This window comes from Paramisgurnus dabryanus, chromosome 17 (assembly GCF_030506205.2).
Source record: "Paramisgurnus dabryanus chromosome 17, PD_genome_1.1, whole genome shotgun sequence".
NCBI classification, from domain to species: domain Eukaryota; kingdom Metazoa; phylum Chordata; class Actinopteri; order Cypriniformes; family Cobitidae; genus Paramisgurnus; species Paramisgurnus dabryanus.
This window is the reverse complement of record NC_133353.1, coordinates 25,001,272-25,024,572: the sequence shown is the minus strand read 5'-3', so window position 1 is coordinate 25,024,572 and position 23,301 is coordinate 25,001,272. Positions and strand designations below refer to the sequence as shown.

Below are 23,301 nucleotides of genomic sequence, written 5' to 3'. Positions count from 1 at the left end.
GTAATGGCACCATCTTAGTCTGCATTCAAGTTCTACTGTAAATATGGATATTTCTCCTACAATGTGCCCTGATTACTCTCAGAAGGCCTTTGTTTATCCCACTGGAGCCATTTGGAATACTTTTGTAAAGGATAAATCCGCATGTTTTGGACTTGAAGGAGTGGACCCTGTAACTTTACCTTTTACCAACTGAAAGATCTAAGACATTTTCTAAAAAAACTGAAAATGTGTTTGTCTAAAAAATGATGGACATATGCATCTCAGACGGCTTCGCCACTGCTGTCACTTTGTAGTCAAGCTAGGCGGGCTTAGCAACCAACCACTTAAGCTTCACCCACGTCCCGCCTCTTTACCCATTTTCAATTATCCCCAAGTGATGCGCGAAGACTCAATGCCAAGATGTCGACGGCAGGCCCCGCCAACTACTGGCTTCAATAAAACTCTTCATAAACCTAAGGGTGACGTCACGGACACTACTTCCATATTTTTTACAGTCTATGGTGGTTAATTTAGATTTTATATATTGGTGCAAGTTGTTATACAGGCTTCCCACAGGTCCCTGAAATCCTTGAAAGTTTGTGAATCTGGGGAAGAAATTTCAAGGCCCTGGGAAGTTTTTAAAAATATACATAATGTACATAGATACAGGTCATTGAAAGTGCTTGAAACTATTTTATGCAATAAGTTTTCTGAAGAAAACAAATCTTATTCCCTGTGTAGTGTAGGATATTATAAAAATGTAAGACTTTTTAAGCACACATGCTAAACTGTTCGCTTTAAATGCTTATATCTTCTGTATGTGAATGTTGATTCATACCAAAATGCATTTTTGCATAGTTGTGTTTGACACAAGAAAACGTTTTGGGTTACGTATGTAACTGTTGTTCCCTGAGAAGGGAAGGAGACGCTGTGTCTCCCTTGCCATACTTCATGTGTCCCTATAACGCCGTCTTTGGCAATATTTCAGATAGCGATATACTTCCTGGCTCCTCCTGTCTTTGTCGTTAAGCCTCACCATTGGTTGAATTTGATATACACATTCAGACGCACTTACCCCTGGAGGCGTCCCCAAAGTGTCACCGCAGTGACACAGTGCGAGTTCCCTCGAAAGGGAACTGTAACAGTGTATCTTAAAAGGTAACACAATGTAACCTTGCTCTCACTTGAAATGTGTCCCCACATTTAGTCCTTGAATTTAAGGGTATTGGACCTGGAAATACTTGAAAGGTCCTTGAATTTGAAGCTACTAAGGTGTGGGAACTTTATCCTTATCATTGCCTTTCTTCTGTGCTCTAGTACCGGGGTTTTGTTTTTTGTTGGTATGGTGATATTTTGGTATTTCTTTTATAAGATTGATGCATTGGAAGTCGCTTTGAATAAAAGCATAAATGTAAAAAAAATTCAACTCCTAACCAGTTGACTTCTGTGACGCAAGTAACAACCCTTTATATCAAATGGTTTGAGTAGATGCAAGACAACAATGTAGTTTTTGCACAAACAATACAGAGAATGTAGAATATGCGAACCTGTATAATGTTTCTAAATAAAAGTTTTCGCATGAACAATACAGAGAATGTTAAATATGCAGACCTGTATAATGTTTCTAAATAAAAGCTGTTTGAAATAAAGAAGAAAATCCAGCCACCCATAGAGCCTTGCCAGATATGACGATGATGTTTGTTGCCAAATGACTTGTATAATAGCTTTATAGATTTATTAAATTCCCACAGACTTTCCTTCATATTCATCTCACACTAAACACAAGATTGAACAGTATGTAGAATTCTGTATATTTGTATTTCATTTTGTATTGTTGGTAATTATTAATTTCACATTGTGCTGAAGATAAAATCACTTTGATGCATTTCATGGCTTATTGCTGTTCTAAATAGTTCCCGCTTTAATGCTATGCATTTGTTCATCCATTACCCATGGCTTGCCGATAATGGTTACGCCCTATTGACCAATCGGCATCTTGTCCCAGAACTCCAGATCTGCAATGATCCATTTTGTTTAAAGAATTATACTCTCTGCATGTCAGCTTTGACCATCTAGCGCCTCGCTTTACATGCATATTGATGTAAACACAGATTCTCGTGAGCTTCTTATCTGCGTATCTTGCACTTCACCTAGTTCCTGTATTTTCAGACAAGCGGTGAAACCCGATGCCTGTGTCAGGTTCAAACTTTTGATAGCTAATCAGATGTTCATTGTTACTCACGATGACAAATGGTGTGCGCCTCATACCACCTGTATGTTAAGCATTCCTGCGTCGGTGTGTTTTGAGAACTATTCATGAAGTGTAGTGTAGAGGTGTTAGCGATGATAAGGGTATGCTCAATTAGCTACTGGTGGTATCAGGAACACAGCCAAACCTTGCCGCCTTGGACTCAAGGAATGCCTGATACGCATCTCTAAGATCACAGATTTAAGATACGAGACAGAGGAGTGTTTAAAAAGCCCTCTCAGAAAAAAAATTTCAGCCAGCAGTTTGTAAGGTGTCATAATACAACAAAATGTATGCACAGCAAAATAAAAAGTTTTTGAGGAGTGTCGTGGACAGCGTCAAATAAAAATAAGTACGTGCCCTGGGTCACAAAGACCTTTCGAACCCAAACCAAAAGTAAGTTGATAGAATTTCTATTTTGCAGCTCATTTTCTAGAGTTAAACATTGATTTTTACCTTTTTAGAATCCATTCAGCTGATTTCCAGCTCTGGCGCAAGCACTTTTAGCATAGCTTAGCATAATCCATTGAATCTGATTAGACCATTAGCATCGCCCAGAAAATTAAAATTTGCGATTTTCTAGGCCGATATGGCAAGGAACTATACTCTCATTCTGGCGTAATAATCAAGGACTTAAAGGAGGCGCAATGATATTACACAGCAGCTGAAAATAGTCCCCTTAGTAACTTTCAACAGCAGGGGACATTTTCGGGCTCTGTGTAATATCATTGAGCCTCCTGCAGCCATGTTACAGCAGCAAAGTCCTTGATTATTACGCCCGAATGAGAGTATAGTTCCTAGCCATATCGGCCTAGAAAATCGCAACTTTTAATTTTCTGTCGGTCTTAGTACATGATATAACTACAGAAGAGTCAAGTTTTAAATAGGAAAAATATCGAAACGCTTTAGTTATTTTTTTAGGGTGATGCTAATGGTCTAATCAGATTCAATGGATTATGCTAAGCTATGCTAAAAGTGGTAGCACCAAACCTGGAGATCAGCTGAATGGATTCCAAAAAGGTAAAAATCAAATATTTAACTCTAGGGGAGCTGCAAAATGACCATATTTTCAAAAAAAGTTTAAAGGGCTACAGAAGAGGCTCCTTATAGCATTGTGTCTGTCAAAACCAACATTGCTTATTCTGTGCATACTCTTCCATTATGTCATATCATGTACATTGAATTGTAACAAAGAGGAAGCAATTAGCACTTTCCCCAATTACTCAGATATGTAAATCTTCAATAAAGATAGTTATTGTGGTTGTTTTATCTTAATAGCTTAAGCAGACATGGCCAAGGGCATTTTCTGCATGCTTTGAAGCAAGTCAAGTGTGATACTAACCTACTTCATGAGGCAACGCCAGCAGCTGTGTTAGTCTAGTAACACTGTTAATGCTTATTGCACTGGTAGTTAGCTGCAGACAACACTGTACTCGATGTGAACCTCTCTTTCCTCTTCTGACGTCTCTTCTAACCTTTTTTTTCTCGAAGGCTTCGGGGGAAATCTGCTCGCTCAGGCTGTCTCAGGATGATTGATGACACCTGTGCATGTTGAGCAATCATTTACTGTCACTTTGCTATTTTTCTTTCTCACTTTTGCGTGGGAGCAAGAGTCGGGTACTTGCCCGAGCCAAAACTAACTGCAGATAGCGATCTCAACTGTGGTGATGTATGGACTGCTATCAGGGAAGATATCAGGCTATTAGAAATGCAGACTGATGAACAGTTGCCTAGCTATCAACTTTATCTTTCTCTTAACCTTGTTGAGGCACATCACCTGATAGCTGTCAAAGGATCCAACACAATCTCATGGCAATTTGTAACTATTTTACATAATTTAAATGTACAATTTTTAACACACTTTCGGCCCAGTGACGTCAGATGTAGGGGCGTGTCTTCGTTATTGCTTTTTGTACTAATCGTACGTTTTTATACGGTTTACGAAGTGGCTAATATGAAGTCCCGGAAGATCAAGCTGTATAAATAGTAAATTAAACGTATTAATAAACATATGGACCACGCCACACATACATTTCCATGCTTAAGTTTGTAAGACATACCTTGCATTCATTTGCTTTTCAAACAAACCTGATTAACACATGTAAGATACTTCACACAAAATAAAGACATCTTGTCTAAATAAATGATGTTACCGCTGAGTGATGAATTGCACTATAAATTATTTTGGCTTCTACTATTGTTACAGACTGAGGTTTGCATCATCGAATCAGTGCATCTTGAAGGGAATTGCTCCTCCTTGCCAATTTGTTGCAGTGTGTGTGGCTGCCTGCTCACATGTAACTGCGGGTGTAGAAGCTGTAGATGACAGAAACTGTCAGTGCTATTGTGATTCAGAGACAAAAGACACGCCAAATAATGGAACTCAATGATGTGTCACGCACTGAGGCGGAACTAAGCCTCAAACACCAACCAGATGGCAGGTCGATTTCTTGCCTGTGCTTTGACTAAGTGACAGTATTACGGAGAAGTTCAGAGCGAGCAAGTTTCTGTGTCTTCACTTTCTTCACTCCACTTCAAGAACATGATCAAACAGTAGCATGTGCTGACAGCCAGAAATCCCATGGTGCAACAGAACATATGGGTTGCAAAGCCTTCAGAGATTTTTGGATCAGAAGACCCATGTGGGTTTGAATTGACACCGTAGATTATTGTGGAAAAATACACCTGGGTTTTTGTGCGGCCAACATTTATCCAGAAATGCATTTATTCGAAGCTGATAAACGAAACAATCGGCAATGCGATCAACAGACACGCCCCTGATCACGAAGTACTGTAGTCAGATGAATTGAGGCTGGTGTTTTGCATCTGTTGTGCCCGATTTAATATCTGATAAGGTATGGAGTCATGTTTCATACAAGGGCTTAATGACACGCTAATCTTAACCTATTTCATCAGAAGTTGTGTCGCTTGTATTTGTTCTCAGCTATCAAGGAAAACATGCGAATACTGCTTGCTTGTTCCCCCACCAACTCCCCTCAAAGTCATATTCTGCACAGTTTTTTTGGGAATGGTTGCCAATGGTTGATTGTAACTTGCATTGAGAAAGACCACAGAGGAACCTGACTTGTCAAGCTGAGGTTCTTCAAAAAAATGATATTTTTCCCACCAAACACTTTTACAGTTCCCACAGTTTCCAACTTAATCATCTCACCTCTCCATATATTGTGTTTTTTCTTTCTTCTTCAAGAACACAGCTGTTATTCACTTTAGGGTTTTAATTGCTTGTGTAGTCAGGTATTGGACATGTGTCCATTTCAGTCTATCCATCTTTTGGCCTGATTTCTTTTTCCTGCTTGATTAAATCCATTTATATGGACCATGCCTATGGTGGCTGTGGTCTATTCTTTCACATTCTCACCTTGTTTGTGTATTTCCTGTTTCCCGTAACCTTAAGATGATAGCTCTTGTGCCTTGCTTAACTACGGTGTTGTTTTCCGCCAAACGTGGAGTTCATTAGACCTTAAATGAGTGACAGGCTTTCTCAGCAACCCACTGCTTCCTACAACTCACTGGTTACTACCTTTGATCCTCTACTTGGTCCTTATGTACAATCCAGAGCAGCAACAGGGTTCAGACAGATTTAGGCTTCCTCTGTACAGTTAGCTTAATTTTAATGATAAGGATAACAAGATTAGCGTTCACACCACCGCACAATAATGGTAATGTTATATAAATCATTTACCTTTATTGGCATGAACATATATTATATATTTCCTTTTTATAAAAAGTTGGCAATTGTTTAGTTGTCATTGAACATGTAAATATGCTGTTCTTATTACATTTACAGCGGCTATAACCAGCAGCGCTGGGTATCTAAACAGTGTATTATCTAATTTTCAATTGGCCAGTAAATTTTTCTCCTACTTACATTTTTTGTTTGTAATGAAAATACATTCAGAAATAAAGCCAAAATCTGACAGACAGTAAAATGACCAATAATTATGTAAGGAATAATTGACGATGGGCCATAAGTAACCGCGGGTGTGCATTATTTTCAAATAATTCAAAGGACCACAGTCAATTATTCCTCTTATACCACGGTTACCACAAACATTGCTCCGGTGCCTATTTTTAAGACATTTGACAAGTTAGGTGTGCGGTTTACTTCTTTATGTCTTTTTTTGCATAGTTGTGTTTGACACATGAAAACGTCTCGGGTTTCGTATGTAACTGTTGTTCCCTCAGAAGGGAAAAAGACGCTGCATCTGCCTTGCCATACTTCCTGCGTCTCTGTAACGTGTCTGGCAATATTTCAGATAGTGATATACTTCTTGGCTCCCACGTCACTTTGTCTTTGCCATTAAGCATCACCATTGGTTGAATTTGATTATACACATTCAGACACACTTACCCCTGGAGGCGTCCCCAAAGTGTCACCGCAGTGACGCAGCGCGAGTTCCCTCTAAAGGGAACTGTAACAATGTATCTTAAAAGGTAACACGATGTAACCCTGCTCTTACTTGAAATGTGTCCCCACATTTAGTCCTTGAATTGGAGGGTATTCGACCTGGAAAGTCCTTGAAAGGTCCTTGAATTTTAAGTTAACTAAGGTGTGGGAACCCTGCATTACCATTAGTAAGCACTGTGAACTAACATGAACAAACAATTAAAAGCTTTATTTCTATTAACTAACCTTAACAAAGAAAAATAAATACTGTATCAAATGTATTGCTCATGTTTTATACATGTTAATTAATACATTAACTAATGTTAACTAATGAACCTTATTGTAAAGTGTTACCAACTTTACACACAACAACATTCAACCTCTTATTGGCCAATTGGCCTTACTGCTTTCTAAATAATTTGATACATTTGTATCAGTCTAATATAGCTTTAAATTTTAATTCTAATTCTAATCTCTGTCTATACTCACCATTCATTCCAAGTGTACAACCGGTTGTTTTCTAGATATCCATTTTCTCTAAACCATCTTTGAAAGAAGGGTTTGTTTTATCATAGGATAAGGATCTCGACAAAGTAAATGTCTTTGCTCTTCCAAGCGTATATTGGGAGACCAGGGAACAACTTCTGACTTTAAAAAAGTGCATTCAAACCCAAAAAAGTGCATTCATGCTTCACAGAGGTAATCCACGCGGCTCCAATGGGTTAATAAAGGTCTTTTGCAGGTAATCAATGCGATTTTGTAAGAAAAATATCAATTTTTCAAACTTTATTAACTATAATAACTAGCTTCTGGTAACAGCGTCATGCAATTCAATAGAGTTAGTAGTGAGCATTTGTTGCCAAAGGTACGTTGCTCAGTGACTCTCCTAAATCACGTGAGTCCAAGATGCCGTTGTTACCAGAAGCTAGTTTAAAGTTTAAAATATGGATATTTGTCTTACAATATCGCATCGATTACCCAGAAAGACCTTTATTCATGCCTTAGAGCTGCGTGGGTTACTTCTGTTAAGGATGAATGCACTTTTTTAGGCTTCAAAGTCAGAAGTTGTTCCCTGTTTTCTCCCAATATAAGCTTGAAAAAGGAAGGACATTTACTAAAATAACTCCAAATGTGTTTGCCTAAAAGATGACAAACATATGTATTTCGGATTGCTTAATGGGGTAATTTAAAGTATCACTTTAAAGGGATAGTTCACCCAAAAAAGAAAATTCTGTCATCATTTACTCACCCTCATGTTGATACAAACCTGCATAAATGTCTTTGTTCTGATGAACACAAAGGAAGATATTTTGAGAAATTTTTGTCACCAAACCGTTCATGGACCCCATTCACTTACATAGTAGGAAAAAAGAATACTATGGAAGTAAATGGGGTCCACGAATGGCTTACAAACATTTCTCAAAATATCCTCCTTTGTGTTTATCAGAACAAAAAAATGTGTATAGGTTTGTAACAACATATGGGTGAGTAAATGATGACAGAATTTTCATTTTTGGGTGAACTATCCCTTTAAAACCACCTTTATCAACTTTATTTCGTCTGGATGCATAGAGCGCTGAAATGGAAATCATATGTCTCCAGAGTGTCTAGCATTATTTTTCACAGTAATGCCCTGGCAGCCATTAACTCTTTCCCCGCCATTGACGAGATATCTCGTCAATTAAGAGAAAACGCTTCCCCGCCAATGACGAGATTTTCCGTCTTTCCGCAATACCGCTATTATCCACTAGGTGGCGCCCTTCCGCAACTTTTTAAAACCGGAAGTACTGCCCTATGGCAAGCTGCTGCATGTCCGTGTCTGTTTTAAAGATCGCTCTGAATGGGATCTCTATGAAAAGTCCGTCACAAATATGGAATTATTTTTGCTTTTTGCTCAAAATATGGTGTTTTTGCAAAAACCTACCCATATTCAAAAGCTGATTGCAAAAGAACCACTAAAGGTAGGATGAAACGGTTTTTTTTGTTTGAAAGCAGAGGGTCTGTTCTTTCATTTGGTATATTGTATGTTTATTTATTTAAAGAAGAACATTTTCTGGAAGGCATTAAACTTTGGTGAAAATCATGAAAAACGCTGGCGCTGGCTGGCAACTTTTTTTAAAAACGCTGGCGGTGAAAGAGTTAATAATTCAAATAAATGGCATTGCATTAATTAGCCTTAGGAGACAAGCAGAGTAAGATAAACCCAACTTTCTGACGTTATTGATGTTTCTTCGCACTCTCATATCAGTAGACGTGAGATGAGTTAAAGCGTCTAATTTTCCTGCTAGGATTTGTGCCACAAACTGTGTTCAAAAGTCTTATGTTCCTTTACAGGTAACATGCCAAAAAAAGTTCAACACCAGCGTGTGTAATTTCTCTTTTAGCACCTTTGTATGCATCATTTGCTTTATGACAGTCTCTGTCTGATCTTCTGCTGTAGCAGTGCCTAGACTGTCTTCAGTATTTCTCATGGTAATTACTTTCCTGGAAAATCCCCAAAGAGGCAATGTCTTGTTTATGGACAATACATTTAATGGAGGAAATTAGAATAGGACTGTATTTCTCAGCAGCTGTGTACACACACAGAGGAATCTGTGAGGAAAGCCATTAAAGTAAATGGCAGAATAGAGCTGAGAATTGCAGACTCATAATTATTCAAAAATGCCTCGGGTGAAGTCTCACCGAGACTGTTTACTTATCTCGCTCCTCGAACACCTCCTTAGTCTGTTTGAAGAGCTGTATCAGTGTCTTACAGCTACTTTATACTTGTCGTCCACAAAAAAATGTTTTTCCCTTCTTCGTGTCACCTACTGTTTAGCACAAAACACACACTGAATCTTACTGTTAACTATTTACATAACCTGTGTACCAACACAGATTCGGTTTCAACTGTTGTTTGCTGCTTCTGCTGAATGGAACCTGATCTGTATGGTAACAGCACAGCCAAGGTATTTGCAATGTTTTTAAGTGTGAAATCACCATTATTCGGCATGTTAAATACCCGTCAGCCCCTCTCTCATGGCTGGAGCGAATACGAACTGCAGTCCTGGAATTAGAAGGGCCATTATGGCAGCCTCTTTACAGGCCGGTCCAGATAAAATAGGATTCAAAAATACTTTGGGAGTTTAGGTCCATCAGCACATTGGAACTGAATAAAATGGATGATGGTAATGACTTGCAGGCCGGGGGAGCACAACGTCCCACATCTCCGCGTGGAGGCCATTTTGTTGCCAGATCCCTTACCGCACGCATGTCAGTTGCAGTGGAGTGGCAAGGAGGCAAAAACAAGATCAGAGTGACGAATATGGCTGCTGGCCAAGCTGCTCCTGTCGGATGCGAGTTCGGTGGCTCTTACATTGGAATTTTACAGGGAAAATCCCTCCATCTAATGAAGACAGATGCATATTCATTTGCACCCGCACCAACGGTGAAATCAACCGTGGGTGCACGTGGTTTGCAAATATTTGCAACTTTTTATTTGTATTTACAAATGCATGGATCACGCTGTACGGTATTAAAGGGACACTCCACTTTTTTTTAGATATGTTCATTTTCCAGCTCCCCTAGAGTAAACATTAGATTTTTACCTTTTTGGAATCCATTCAGCAGATCTCCGGGTCTGGCGGTACCACTTTTAGCACAGCTTAGCATAATCCATTGTATCTGATTAGACCATTAGCATTGCCCTAAAAAAAACTAAATAGTTTGGATATTTTTCCTATTGAAAACTAAACTCTTCTGTAGTTACATCGTGTACTAAGACCGACAGAAAATTAAAAGTTTGCGATTTTCTAGGCAGATATGGCTATACTTTCATTTTGGCGTAATGATCAAGGACTTTGATATTATGCACTGCCCGAAAATATTCCCCTGCCATTGAAAGTTACTAAGGGGACTGTTTTTGGGCACTGTGTAATATCATTGCACCTGCTGCAGCCATGTTACGGCAGCAAAGTCCTTGATCATTACGCCAGAATGAAAGTATAGTTCCTAACCATATTTGCCTAGAAAATCGCAACTTTTAATTTTCTATTGGTCTTAGTACACGATGTAACTACAGAAGAGTCAAGTTTGAAATAGGAAAAATATTGAAACTTTTTTGGTTATTTGTTTTTAGCGCAATGCTAATGGTCTAATCAAATTCAATGGATTGTGCTAAGCTATGCTAAAAGTGATCCCGCCAGACCCGGATATCAGCTGAATGGATTCCAAAACGGTAAAAATCCAATGTTCAACTCTAGGGGAGCTGGAAAATGAGCATAGTTTCACAAAAAGTGGAGTCTCCCTTTAATCCATCTTTTAATCCATGATTGTGGATTGGGGTGCACGTATTTAGGGTGCGTCTCATTTTTCTCTCTTACCCCTTACCCCTTCACCTCGGTTTTGTGCATTCATGTGAGGCGAAGTGGTGTCTCAATTCTCAATTTTAATCAAGGGCTAGGGCCAAGGCGTAGGGATACATAGCCCTTGAAACGAAGTGTGATAAGGACCACACTTGAAAGCGAGGGGTAAACTTTAACGTAGGAATATCTCAGGAGAGCCGGCATCAAGACGTTTTATTGATGAACGTCGGCCTGTCAAGGAGTCGCACAAATGAAAGTAACGTTATTTTCTGCAGGTTAATTGAGATTATATTATGACACTCATGTTTTATGATAGTTTTAATAAAATGTTCAAGTGGTTTTAATTGTAATGTTTTTGTTTTGAATCGCTAGTTAAGGCGCTAGCTAGCAGCTAAGTTATGCGCTATTTGTTGAGCTCCGCTCAGGCAATCGATACCACAACCTGAGACAACGGCATCTTCTTTGTTTATCAACGCTTGTCTGTTTACGTAGCAGCCAGTTAGCGGCAAGGGAAGGTGACGCAAACGGTAATCGAGTGGTGTCTCATTTTTTAGACGAACGATCTGTCTTACCCCTTTACTCGGTTTCGAGGGGCAAGGGGAAGACGAAGACAAAGGGGAAGGGGTAAGACAGAGAAATGAGATTGGCCCTTAGTCTCAGGAGGCTTGGTGCTTGGCAGAATCCAAATGGTCTTTCAATAGTTGTGTTTTAGAAAGTGAAGCCATATTTGGGATGATTAACCAGCTTAAACTGTCACAAGAGTTGAATGTCCCAGATGAATAACCTGAGTGCCAATTTTGAATCATATTATACCAAAAATGACGTGTACAGCTATGTGAAATATGACGAGTGAAAGTAAAAGAGAGAGAAAGAAAACATGGCACTTGGTAATGACAGCTTCATGGCCTGGGAGTGAATAACAAGAGATTAGTTTTACTCATGTCTCATTTCGACGACTGATGTAATCAGTTTTAACAGGACATTGTAATGGATATGTAATTATGTATTTTTTCATCCCCTTTAGGTCTTGTGGAGATTTGCTTGATGCACCCACTGGATGTTGTAAAGACCAGGTAAACATAATTCATCATTTTTCTCTCTCTTTCTTTTTCTCATTTCTTTGTTCTTCATTCAGGACTGGCTTTTCGTTTTCTTCCTCAGTGGGAACTCATGGCAGTAGCCGCAGTCTTTATGTGGAAAATGAAATGCATCATTGACTTATTCCCCCACAATGTTTAAGTAATACCTTTTAATGTTCCTAAATTGCTCACATACTTCCCTCATTATTTCACCTAATTTCATCCCTTGTTTTGATGTCTGTGGTTCTTAAAGTCAAAGAGATGTTAATCTAAGCGAAACATTGAATTTTTTGGCCAGCAGTATCTTTTATTCTCCATCATCTTTAAGTAAAATTGAGATGGTGTGTGATCTGTGCCCTCACATGAGAGCCTCTCTGTATGGAGTAAACAGGTTGTGGGCCGGTGCTAAACCTTAACAACTTTGGAGTGCCCTTCTAGGACCTCCGTTTGGGTGACTAACACCCCTCGCACCCCACACACGCGCTCTCTGATCTTCACGCGTTTCACCACAGTTTTTCGTTGAATAAACTTTTTGAGATGATAATGAGATGTTTGTGCTATTGAGGAAGAAGCGCGGTTGTAAAGGTGGTTTGTTTTGTGCAACTTTGTCAATTTGCATGCATTTGTTTGCAGCCATGTGCCCATGTATGTACGCCCGTACGAAGTGATATTCGATACTCCAGAGTCCTGTAGAGTGATTTAGGATCCAGTGTTTAGGGTAAAGGGTTTATTACAGGTAAGGCCACAGTTAGGCCACTCTTTCCTCACACAGGGTCAGGGTTAAAAGTGCATCCTCTGTTTTCTTTGTAATGCTCTTCCTCAAGAAGTGATAAAAGCCCAGCGCAGAGCACCAGTTTTATTTGTTTTGTGTGGGTCTGTGCGTGTGTGTCGGTGCATCGGGCCAACTGCGTATCACATGTGAGTGTGGCGCGCATATGTGACCTTATCTTTCATAAGCTCAAATTGAAAGGTTTCAGGCTCAGTCAGTCTGACAGCTGCTCTGGTTCTGTTCTTCCAACTCATAATGGAATACCATAATGCTGAAATAACTAAGTTATTGAAAAAACATAACCTTTAAATAGTATAAAAAAATGAATATAAAAATGCCAGATCGTGTAGCTTGTGAAGACGAACAGAGCATTTTAAAAATATATTCTTTTTTTAAAACAAAATCTTTTGTTAGGCACTTGTATGATATATCCTACGTTTTATACTGGCCACATGGTTTAATATATATACACAAAATAATGTTAACAGCATTTTTTGTAAGAAAAGTACGCGAGTAGAGGCTTTAAGCCAAGACACGTTCAAACAAGTTCAGAAAAGACAAACATGCATTTGGCTTTATCATTTGTAAATAAAATCTCATCATAAATGTTATTAATTATGCATATTCATATTTAATATATTTGAAAGCATCAGTCTGCACCTGTCAAGGGTGAATGAGGCTGGAATGACGTTCCGGAAACCTTGAAATGTCAAGACTGTCCAATCAGAATTAAGCATTGCACGGTAACTTGTAAAAAAAGTATTAAAATAAAAAAAGATTTCTCATTACTCACTAGAGCAGTGGTTTTCAAACTGGGGGCCGGGGCCCCCAAGGGGGCCGCGAGATGGTGCCAGGGGGGCCCCAGTTTTATGACATTTTATGAAATACATTAATTTATCATGAATTCTGTGTAATTAAACCTAAAAAAAATAAGGCTACTGACCAAAAGCACTACTTTTTTGTATAATTTAATGTTTTTTTTAAATAAAATGTTGAGTTTTAGAACAGTTTTTTGTCACAAATTTTCTTTGGGGGGCCCGCGAAGGAATGCACCGTACACAAGGGGGGCGCACGCTGAAAAAGTTTGGGAACCTCTGCACTAGAGCATCAGTTATGGACACTTTTCCTTAATTTTTCATTATACTTACTTACACAAGTATGTTCAGTTATTGCTCTATTGTCATTTGAGAACATCTAGTATCCATTTTTTATCCTGTTTAACTTACATCCTTTTATACACTTAGACATAAATGTAAGCATTGTGGTAATATAATTTTCACCACAAATTGCAACAAAGTACAAACATTTTTTTAATCTTATAGGTTAAAATTATTATTTGTCCAAGTTAGAGAACACACTTTTGTTTTTATTGTGAAAATGTTTTTGTATTACTATATCAATTGTGCTTTTATGGTTTCATATTGATCAATATTAGTATATGTATATACACTAGGGATACATAACGATTTATCACGATTAATCTATAGCGTAATAAAAGTTTATGTTTACATCATATGTGTGAACTGTGTATAATAATTATGTATATATAAATATGCACACATGCATGAATAATTATAAGACAAAATATATATCTAATATTAAGTATATATTATACATAAATATAATAATAATAATATTTAATAATAATTTGTTACATTTATATAGCGCTTTTCTGCAGCACTCGGGGGATTCTCCTCAACCACAACAAATGTATATGCATATGTGTGCATTTACCTATACAAAGTTATTATACACAGTTCACACACACGGTACTTTTTGTAAACAATAACTTTTATTCTGCTATATATAGACGCTTTCATCGTACGCACGTATGGATACGCGTTACGCATCTGGTCCGAACTTTACCTCCGGTTTCATTTTTTTATGGTCTGACTAATTGCTAAAATGAACTCCTAAACAAATGTATTTTGCTTGTTATATAAATAAACTATGTTTAAAGTACTTTGTTGTTATTTATTCTTAGCGGAGTTTACCGGAAGTTACGTGTTGACCACGAAAGCTGCTTGTTTATGTCGCTACTGATGAAACTGTCAATAGATTAATTGCGATTAATCATAATGCATCCCTAATATACAAACTCTCTCTCTGTCTCTCTACCTCTGTCTCCCTCTCTCTCTCTCTACCTCTATCTCTCTCTACCTCTCTCTCTCTCTACCTCTCTCTCTCTCTCTCTCTCTCTCTCTCTCTCTCTCTCTCTCTCTCTCTCTCTCTCTCTCTCTCTCTCTCTCTACTTTTCAGTCACACTAAAGTAGACTAATTGGGGTAGTGAAGGGTTAGTAGAGCTGAAATCTATTAGCATAGGTCTCAGAGAGTTACTGAAGCACAAATACCCAGCACACCTCCTCAGCGACGCTAGCTGCAGGACTGGCTCCTATTAGTGACTTACTACCACTTTAATGTCCGCTGCTCTAAATTGGTCTAAAATGCCAACCGGAGTGAGTTTTTTTGGCTTGCTTTCTTTCTTCAACGAGCCGCTTTAGTGGAATCAAAGGCTTTTTTTTTGAGGGGAACCTGACAAAATGTATACCTGGGAATACATATTTACCCTGTGCAAATGAGGTTGCTGGAGCCATGTAGAGGCGGAGATGAGAATTAGGGGGCCGAGGGGCCCGTAGATCTCAGGCACACACACACACAAACAAACATCTGGCAGTAGATTAGGAGAACATGAAGAGAATGTATTTCAAGACCATGATTGTTTGTAAGGTTAAATCAATGTTTACTTTTAAGTTGTACTTTCATTCTTCATACATGTTTACCTTCAGAAAGGAGCACTTCCAGCTGACCGAAATGATTTGTGTTACCACCTCGCACCGGCACTAGCCATACATTCAAATGAGAAAGATCATTTGCAAATCGAGGACGGGTCAGTAATTACGTCTTCTATTTACATGCATTCGACGATGCTCATTTTCTGTTGGAATGTTTACGGTTTTTCAAAGTAGGCTTGGTGGGGTGTAGGTTGGGGGTTTCAGAGGTTAGTTAGACTTCTAAGGAGACAGTGAGACTGGAGTTACAGCTTTTCATTAACCTGGAAACCACCTAGTTACATGGTTCATGGGCTGGTCTCAGCTCACTTGGAGGTAACAAAGGGTGTCAGGCGGCACTTTCGGCAGGGGGCGGCTGCTCGGGGCAGCCCATCTGACTCTGATCATCATGCCGGCCGCGCTGCCGCACTCATTAGAGTCTAAGAATGAGCTTGCTTTGCTCTTGTTGAAAAGCTCAGGTTTCGTCGCTTCACTACATCCCAAACCCACCTTAAGCCACTCCTGCGGACTTTAAGCTTATTATTTTTAAAGGAACAGTATGTAAGAAATTTATATCAATTAATCATAAAATGGCCCTGATACATCAGTAGACATTAAGAAATCATTTTCATTTCAAATACTTATATCACTGACGACAGTGGTCCGGCCAGGATATTGTCATTTAAAAAGTGGAGTTGCAGCCCTCAACTGATGTTTATGTTGTCATTTTGTGTATTGGCCACCAGTTGTGTGATTGCAGTACCAGTTTTAGCCACAAGTTTTGTGATTGCAGTACCAGTTTTGGCCACAATCCTACATACTGTGCCTTTAAGTGTTTCAAAAATTTCGAACATAGAAAACTTTTTTATTGTTATGTTATTACACAAAAAAATCTAAACATATTTGTAGAAAGATTATCCTATGCATGCATATGAAATTAATAGTATTGTCATATCAGCAGTCTAATAAAACTGTTTGTTTGATATGGAGCTGTTCTTTCCGTATGGACTTAACCAGCTGACCTTTGCTTATCTTGGTAAGCCCACTTTGCTGGACGCTTTAGATTTTGGGTGAAATATATTGAATAGTAAATAAATTACTGCAAGTATTGCATTTTGCATTATATAAAAAAAAGTTGCTTGGCAGTTTGCATCCCTGCCTCTATGCGTAAGTATAAGTGTAAGTATATCTATGTATATATAAGATCCTATAAAAAGATATATAGAAATACCACAAATATGCATATTGTAATCGTTTGCAAATAACTGAATACCCCTTCAATGTTCAGTTTCAGAGAATTGAATGTTTTGGCCAAAAAATTCATAACTTCGCATTTATCATTGCGTCTCCCCACATTGAATGTTATGGAAGGGTATGACTCCAAACACCCGGTCATCTGCTTACACCTGGGGTTCCCCCTTCATAACAGTCGCTACAATGTTTCAATCTTTATCAAATCTTAGCATGATTGAAAGAGAGCTTCGTCAAATGAAAGGGGGGAGTTACGCTGGAAACAATGTTTGTCAAAGCAAGTGACAGCTGAATGTAAGGGGTAAGCCTACAAACTTCCACCCCCGACTGCTGACTGAACCCTGCTGCACTCTTGATGGAATCCCTCTACCAGCCTTTAAACAGCAGGGCTCAAAGCACAGAGGCCAGAGAGTCGATCCAGCCCAGTAAAGCAGCACGCCGCTCAGCTGTGCTCCAGTGATGTCTTAATCCTACCATGCCCTGGCTGGCAACTCTAGTGGAAGAAACTGCATGCAGGTGTCCAACTACGGCTATCTGCGAAGTCTGTGCTGCATTCAGTGGTCAGACGGTTACTACTCGCAATGGTGGTGAAAAACGTCAGTAGAACATGGCTTGTGGGATGTTTCTTTACAAAGACAATCTAAAGCCAGTCCAAAATAACTACAGAGCACTATTATTTGTGGTTTAGAAAGAGAGTTAAAAAGACTTTATAATTGTGGCTCACCACTGACGTTTTGGCATAGGTACTTACTGGGATGTATGACTGTACTGTTTGACAGAGATCTCTGGTTGGACAGGGTTAAAAATTACCCAGTGCCGGGTTGTTGTAACCCAATCATGGGTTGAAATAACCCAGCATTGAGTGTAGGATCAATAGTAACAATAATTGTTTTGGTAAAATGATCAAAAAAGGTCAATAGTCTCAAAATGTGAGCTAAGAGACCAAATTACTTTAAATGTGAGCAAGTATGTAATGAAATGGATTAAATTTAGACATACCACAATAGAATTTGAGACTGTAAGTAAGGTTTACTTTGCATTACATTTTGCAAAGTAAAAAATAAATACATGAAGCTTTAAAGGGATAGTTCGGCCAAAAATGATATTAAACCCATGATTTACTCACCCCCAAGCTGTCCGAGTTGCATATGTCCATCGTTTTTCAGACAAACACATTTTCGTATATTTTATAAAATGTTTTAGATCTTTCAGTTGATTAAATGTAATGTTACGGGGTACACAACCTTCAAGTCCAAAAAAAGTGCGTCCATCCTTCACAAATTAAATCCAAACGGCTCCAGGATGATAAACAAGGGTCTTCTGAGGGTAATCCGAGCGGTGTTGTTGTAGAAATATCCATGCTTAAAACTTTATTAACGAAAATAAATATCTTCCGGTAGCGCCGCCATCTTAGTCGCGTCCGCATTCAGGAGAGAGTATTAGCGTAGTGTACGCACTTTTCTTAGTGACGTATGACAAATTCGGAGGGCGGGGGCACAGAGCAGCAGCAGAGTAGCCTCCGTAGGCTGCGTAAGCTCTCATCCTGAATGCGGACGCGACTAAGATGGCGGCGCTACCGGAAGGTATTTATTTTCGTTAATAAAGTTTTAAATATGGATATTTCTACAACAACACCGCTCGGATTACCCTCAGAACATGTTACCCCCGTAACATTACATTTAATCAACTGAAAGATCTAAAACATTTTCTAAAATATCCGAAAATGTGTTTGTCTGAAAAACGATGGACATATGCAACTCGGACAGCTTGGGGGTGAGTAAATCATGGGTTTAATATCAGTTTTGGCCGAACTATCCCTTTAATTCATCTAAATAAGAAAATTCTGAATTGATTTCAATCTTTGACATGACCTTCCTTAGTCAATATTGAAGATATCAATGTTATATTTACACAAAATGTTCTTTAAATTATGTAGGATGATTTTATATAAAAACAGTAAATCGTACGGTCACAGAAACCCACAGGAGTTTAGATTACTTTTATGATGATCTACTGTAAGTGCTTTTTGAAGCTTCATGTTGACCCCATTATACTGAAAGATAAATAATAATTTAATATAAATTAGGAAGTCATACATCTTGGATGGTATGAGGGCGAGTAAATTATGACAGAGCTTTAATATTTGGGTAAAATATGTATTTAACCACTTTTTTGCTTTGAAGTACAGTACTGTGCAAAATTCGTAGGCCACCATGCCAGAATCAGATTTGTTGTTTTTGCAATGTTACAGTGATCAAATATAATTGTTTCTCAGTCTGTTTAATAGAATACATCCAGAAAATACAAGAAATGTGTTTATAGTATTAAAAACTGTATAAAAATGTAAACTGTTGTGTCAAGTTTTTAGGGTAAACTCCCCTTCCACTTGAGCAATAGCAGGAAACTGCAGGATCTCTTAAACCTAAATTAAATTAAATCCCAATTTCTAATTTTAAAGAAAATAGTCTCTTTACTTCATTCTGCTCAAAAACGCTCAAGATGTGTTTAGTGCAAAGAGAGGTCACACTAAACACTGAAGATGCCTGAAGAAGACATTTAGTCCTGAAAACTTTAAATTTTCCTGTATTTTCTGTTTGTATCTTAATGAAATAGATTGAAAAATTTGCTTTTTGAGTTCACTTTTTTAATATTTTATTTTCTTCCTAACTGATATCAGAATTATGTTGCTTCAGTTATGTACAGCTTTGATTACAAAAAATATAATTCGAAAAAATCTAGCTCTCTTATAAGGTTACTGTTTATGTTTGAAGAGATCATGACTGTAGACTAAGCCAGTGGTTTTCAAACTGGGGGCCGCGAGATGGTGCCAGGGGGGCCCCAGTTTTATGACATTTTATGAAATACATAAATTTATCATGAATTCTGTGTAATTAAACCTAAAAAAATAAGGCTACTAACCAAAAGCACTACTTTTTTGTATAATTTAATGTTTTTTTTATTAAAATGTTGAGTTTTAGAACAGTTTTTGTCACAAATTTTCTTTGGGGGGCCGCAAAGGAATGCACCGTACACAAGGGGGGCCACACGCTGAAAAAGTTTGGGAACCACTGGACTAAGCACTTTAAATTGAGTTTAAAATAGCTTTCACCAGTCTGGATTGGAATAAAGTATAATAATGTAGTAAAGTTTAATTGTTATAGTATTGTTGCTATAATAAATGTAATACATGCGTGGATAAAGTATTTATATTTAAAAAAAGATTTGTTTGTCAATCACTTTTACGTTAGCACTTATTTTCACTTTTTTTACCAATATGTTACTTTATTCCTTGTACACTGCAAACAATTTCTGTAGAAATTACAGTATTACTGGCAGCTGTTCTCCAGTTACTAACTGTAAATTTAAATGTGTTATTTACTGGCAACAGTTTGTTAAAAGAACATTAAACATTAACAAGTCTTTATCTTTACAAAATAAAACCAAAATAAAAGCCATGCAAAGCATTCTGGGAATAAAAACCAGAATTCTTTGCATGAGGCTGTTATTTTATTAGTTTTATTCTGTAAAGACAAAGACTTGTTAATGTTCATTTAACTTTGAAGAAACAGCTGCATAATTACAGCACTTTTTTACTGTGTACAAACAGCTTAATGTCACTACAAACTCTTATGTTGTGTTAGTATGCGAGGTTCATTGCTGAAATCCTTTTTTAAGTCCAACAGATGTGAATGATACCTCAAATTGATCCGCTTGAGGATAGCTGGGTTATTACTTTATTGAGCAATACTAACCACTGAATTACCATCTTTCATGTCCCTTAAACCTCATTCGCACAGCACTTTGGTCCCAGAAAATATCCATAAAATTGGCAGACAAGCTTCTGTGTGAACACAAACACGTCCCGTGCATGTTCTGGGATCGCTCCCAGAAAGAGGACCTAGTAACAATGCCTTAAGGGAAAGCTGTAGTGAGGAAGCGTGTGTCATTGAACATGAAATTAAAATGAGGGATTTACATGAATATTAACATTCATAACGAGAAATGTCTGCAAACTGGACTGAAGCAGTTATTAGGGAGCTCGTCACTATCCGCGCTAAAGCTAAGATCATTCAGCAGCATAAAAGATTAGCGCATCATGCGCTTATAGCTTATAATAAACAAAAATGCACATGCGTCATCGCAACAAGATATATTGTTCAGCTATTTAAAACTGAAATTCACATTCACGATGATAAATGTCTGCAAACTGGACTAAAGCAGAGATCAGGGAGCTCGCCAAATATCCACTCTGAAGCTGAAATCATTCACTACAATACTAGAACAGCGCGTGACACGCTCCTTTATAATCTTATCATAAACAAAAATGCACACGCATGGTTTCTGGAGGGAGAAATAACAGATAATAAGCAAACTTCAGAAGCTGCAGATAAAACCTACCAAGTGTAGGACTTTAAAAAGTCACGTGTCTTTACGGGATCTTTACGACATCTGAGTGAATGCACGCACAGATTCCGGAAAATCTTTGGTAGTGTGAATGAACCAAAAATCTAACGATCCTCAACAAATCCCAGATGCATTTTCTGTGTATTTTTTATAATGTCTGTGTGAAAAGGGCTTTACATTCACCCAAAACACCATAGCACTGTGGCAGTGACAATTGCATGAGCAAGCATCACTTGCATTTTCTTCAAATGTAGTTGAGAACGGAGTTTGACAACAAGGCAACGTGTGCCAGACCTTGTGCTGGATAAGTAACCTCCTGTTGATGTGACTGCCATTGCATGTTATGACCTGGTATTAAACAGGTCTGCTCTAAGGAGGTGTCACCATCACCCAAATGCATTATGTTACAAACGTACAAAAATGTCCCAGTGTGCTGAAATGACCCGTTTTAGAGAAGCAGTAAAGTGCCTGATGAAAACTCATTTGTCTCCGGAGTCTGTCAGACGCCTCGCAGCATCTGCGACCCACTCCTTCAGATTTTGTGCTTTGCAGCGGCCGTGTTTCTTCCAGGCGGGGGGTGAGAAGCGCGAGTGGAGGGTCGTAATTCAAAGACTCATATTTCGTGCAGTAGAACCACCGAGTGCAGTATTGATGACCTCACGCCGCACTGTCCTGACGGTCTGTGTAATAGCTGCCAAACTCCTGCTGTCCAAAGAGTCTCCACTATCCTTAGCAGTTTCCTTACTTCAAAGCAGCCATAACTATGCTGAACCAAGCTGGACTATCCAAACTCTCCTGATCTGAGATTACCAGCATAGCAGTGTTAGTTTTGCTCAGTAAAAATGGCCTTAAGGTGGATTATTTTGCCATTTACATTTTCAACAATCTTAATCATTTTACTGATGGGTATAGGATGATCCAATAGGTGAACGGTACACATTAACAACCATATCAGCTCAATGTTTGGCTACTGCTTGCTGTTACTGTTTGGATATTCATAATGCTTGATCATCATATTATGGAACTTAACTACTTGTTTATAAAATGTGTTAAAGAATGCCATGCATAAAGATTTCTGTTTTCCCAAAAGGTCAGAAAGAGGTTGTCAAACCAAGGCCCAAAACTGTGGGAGGGAAGCAGTTTGTAGGATAGGTTAAACGTTGTCCAAGAGGTCGCCTTGAGGGGGGACGTCATTTTTTTTGTTCCCCTCAGGCGGCTTCATTACCCCAGTCATGGTGGAGCCTGTGGTGCCACTGAAACCCAAGCTGTTCTGACCCAGACCGAGACCGGGAAGCATGCGGTGTCAAAAGCGCCACAACTTTATCACTTCCCTTTACCCAATCTTCTATCTTCTCTTCTGCTTTATCTCCTTCCCTCCAAAGGCTTAGCTTTATGGGACACCTCCAGCCACAGGCCCAGCAGTATAAGTTTACCTGAAGAGGCATCAGAGCAGAGACAGTTTTAAGAGAGAAACTTTCCCTGTGGTTTTCCAAATGCTTCGTGTTTCATGGGTTCGTTTATATCGACAATGGATCTCAACAGTCAGTAATTTTTTATTTTCGTACAGTCAGATTGTTTACTGTTGTATCTGTTCGGATTCTTCTTCTTCCCCAGTGGGAGTGTATGGCAGCTCTATAAACCGTATGTAGGATAATGACGAAATTTGGCACACTTGTAGTGGTGGTCCTGAACAGTAATATGACCAACATGGCACTAAGCCAAAAGTGGTTCTGAGGCTGTATCTTGGTCATTCTTTGATCAAGTGAAATGAGAGTTTGTCCCCATCATCGGCACCATGAACTGGAAGTCTTTGCCAAATTTGATGACAGCGCCACCTACAGGGCGCAAAATTTGGTAGGGAGCATTGACGTGATGTCCTGCAGGTAACTGAGAAATCTGAAGACAGCGCCAGCGTCTGAAATCCATTCTGAATCGCAAGACTTTTTCGCTACTACTTTAAATAATGTGATCTGATTTTGTGAAACTCGGCTCACGTAACCTTTGGACTGAGCTCCTCAGAAATGACTGAACAGGTTTTTGATATTATCTACC

General features: G+C 38.6%; 1 protein-coding gene across 3 annotated transcripts in view; it reads left to right on the top strand.

Moving 5' to 3' along the window:
• Positions 1–23,301, top strand: part of slc25a21 (solute carrier family 25 member 21) — a 123,450-nt gene that overhangs the window by 76,264 nt on the left and 23,885 nt on the right. For all 3 annotated transcript variants that reach the window (XM_073812453.1, XM_065288532.2, XM_073812452.1), the window contains one exon: positions 12,003–12,051. In XM_073812453.1, coding sequence (XP_073668554.1) covers positions 12,003–12,051 — 49 coding nt within the window. The remainder of the gene's footprint in view (positions 1–12,002; positions 12,052–23,301) is intronic.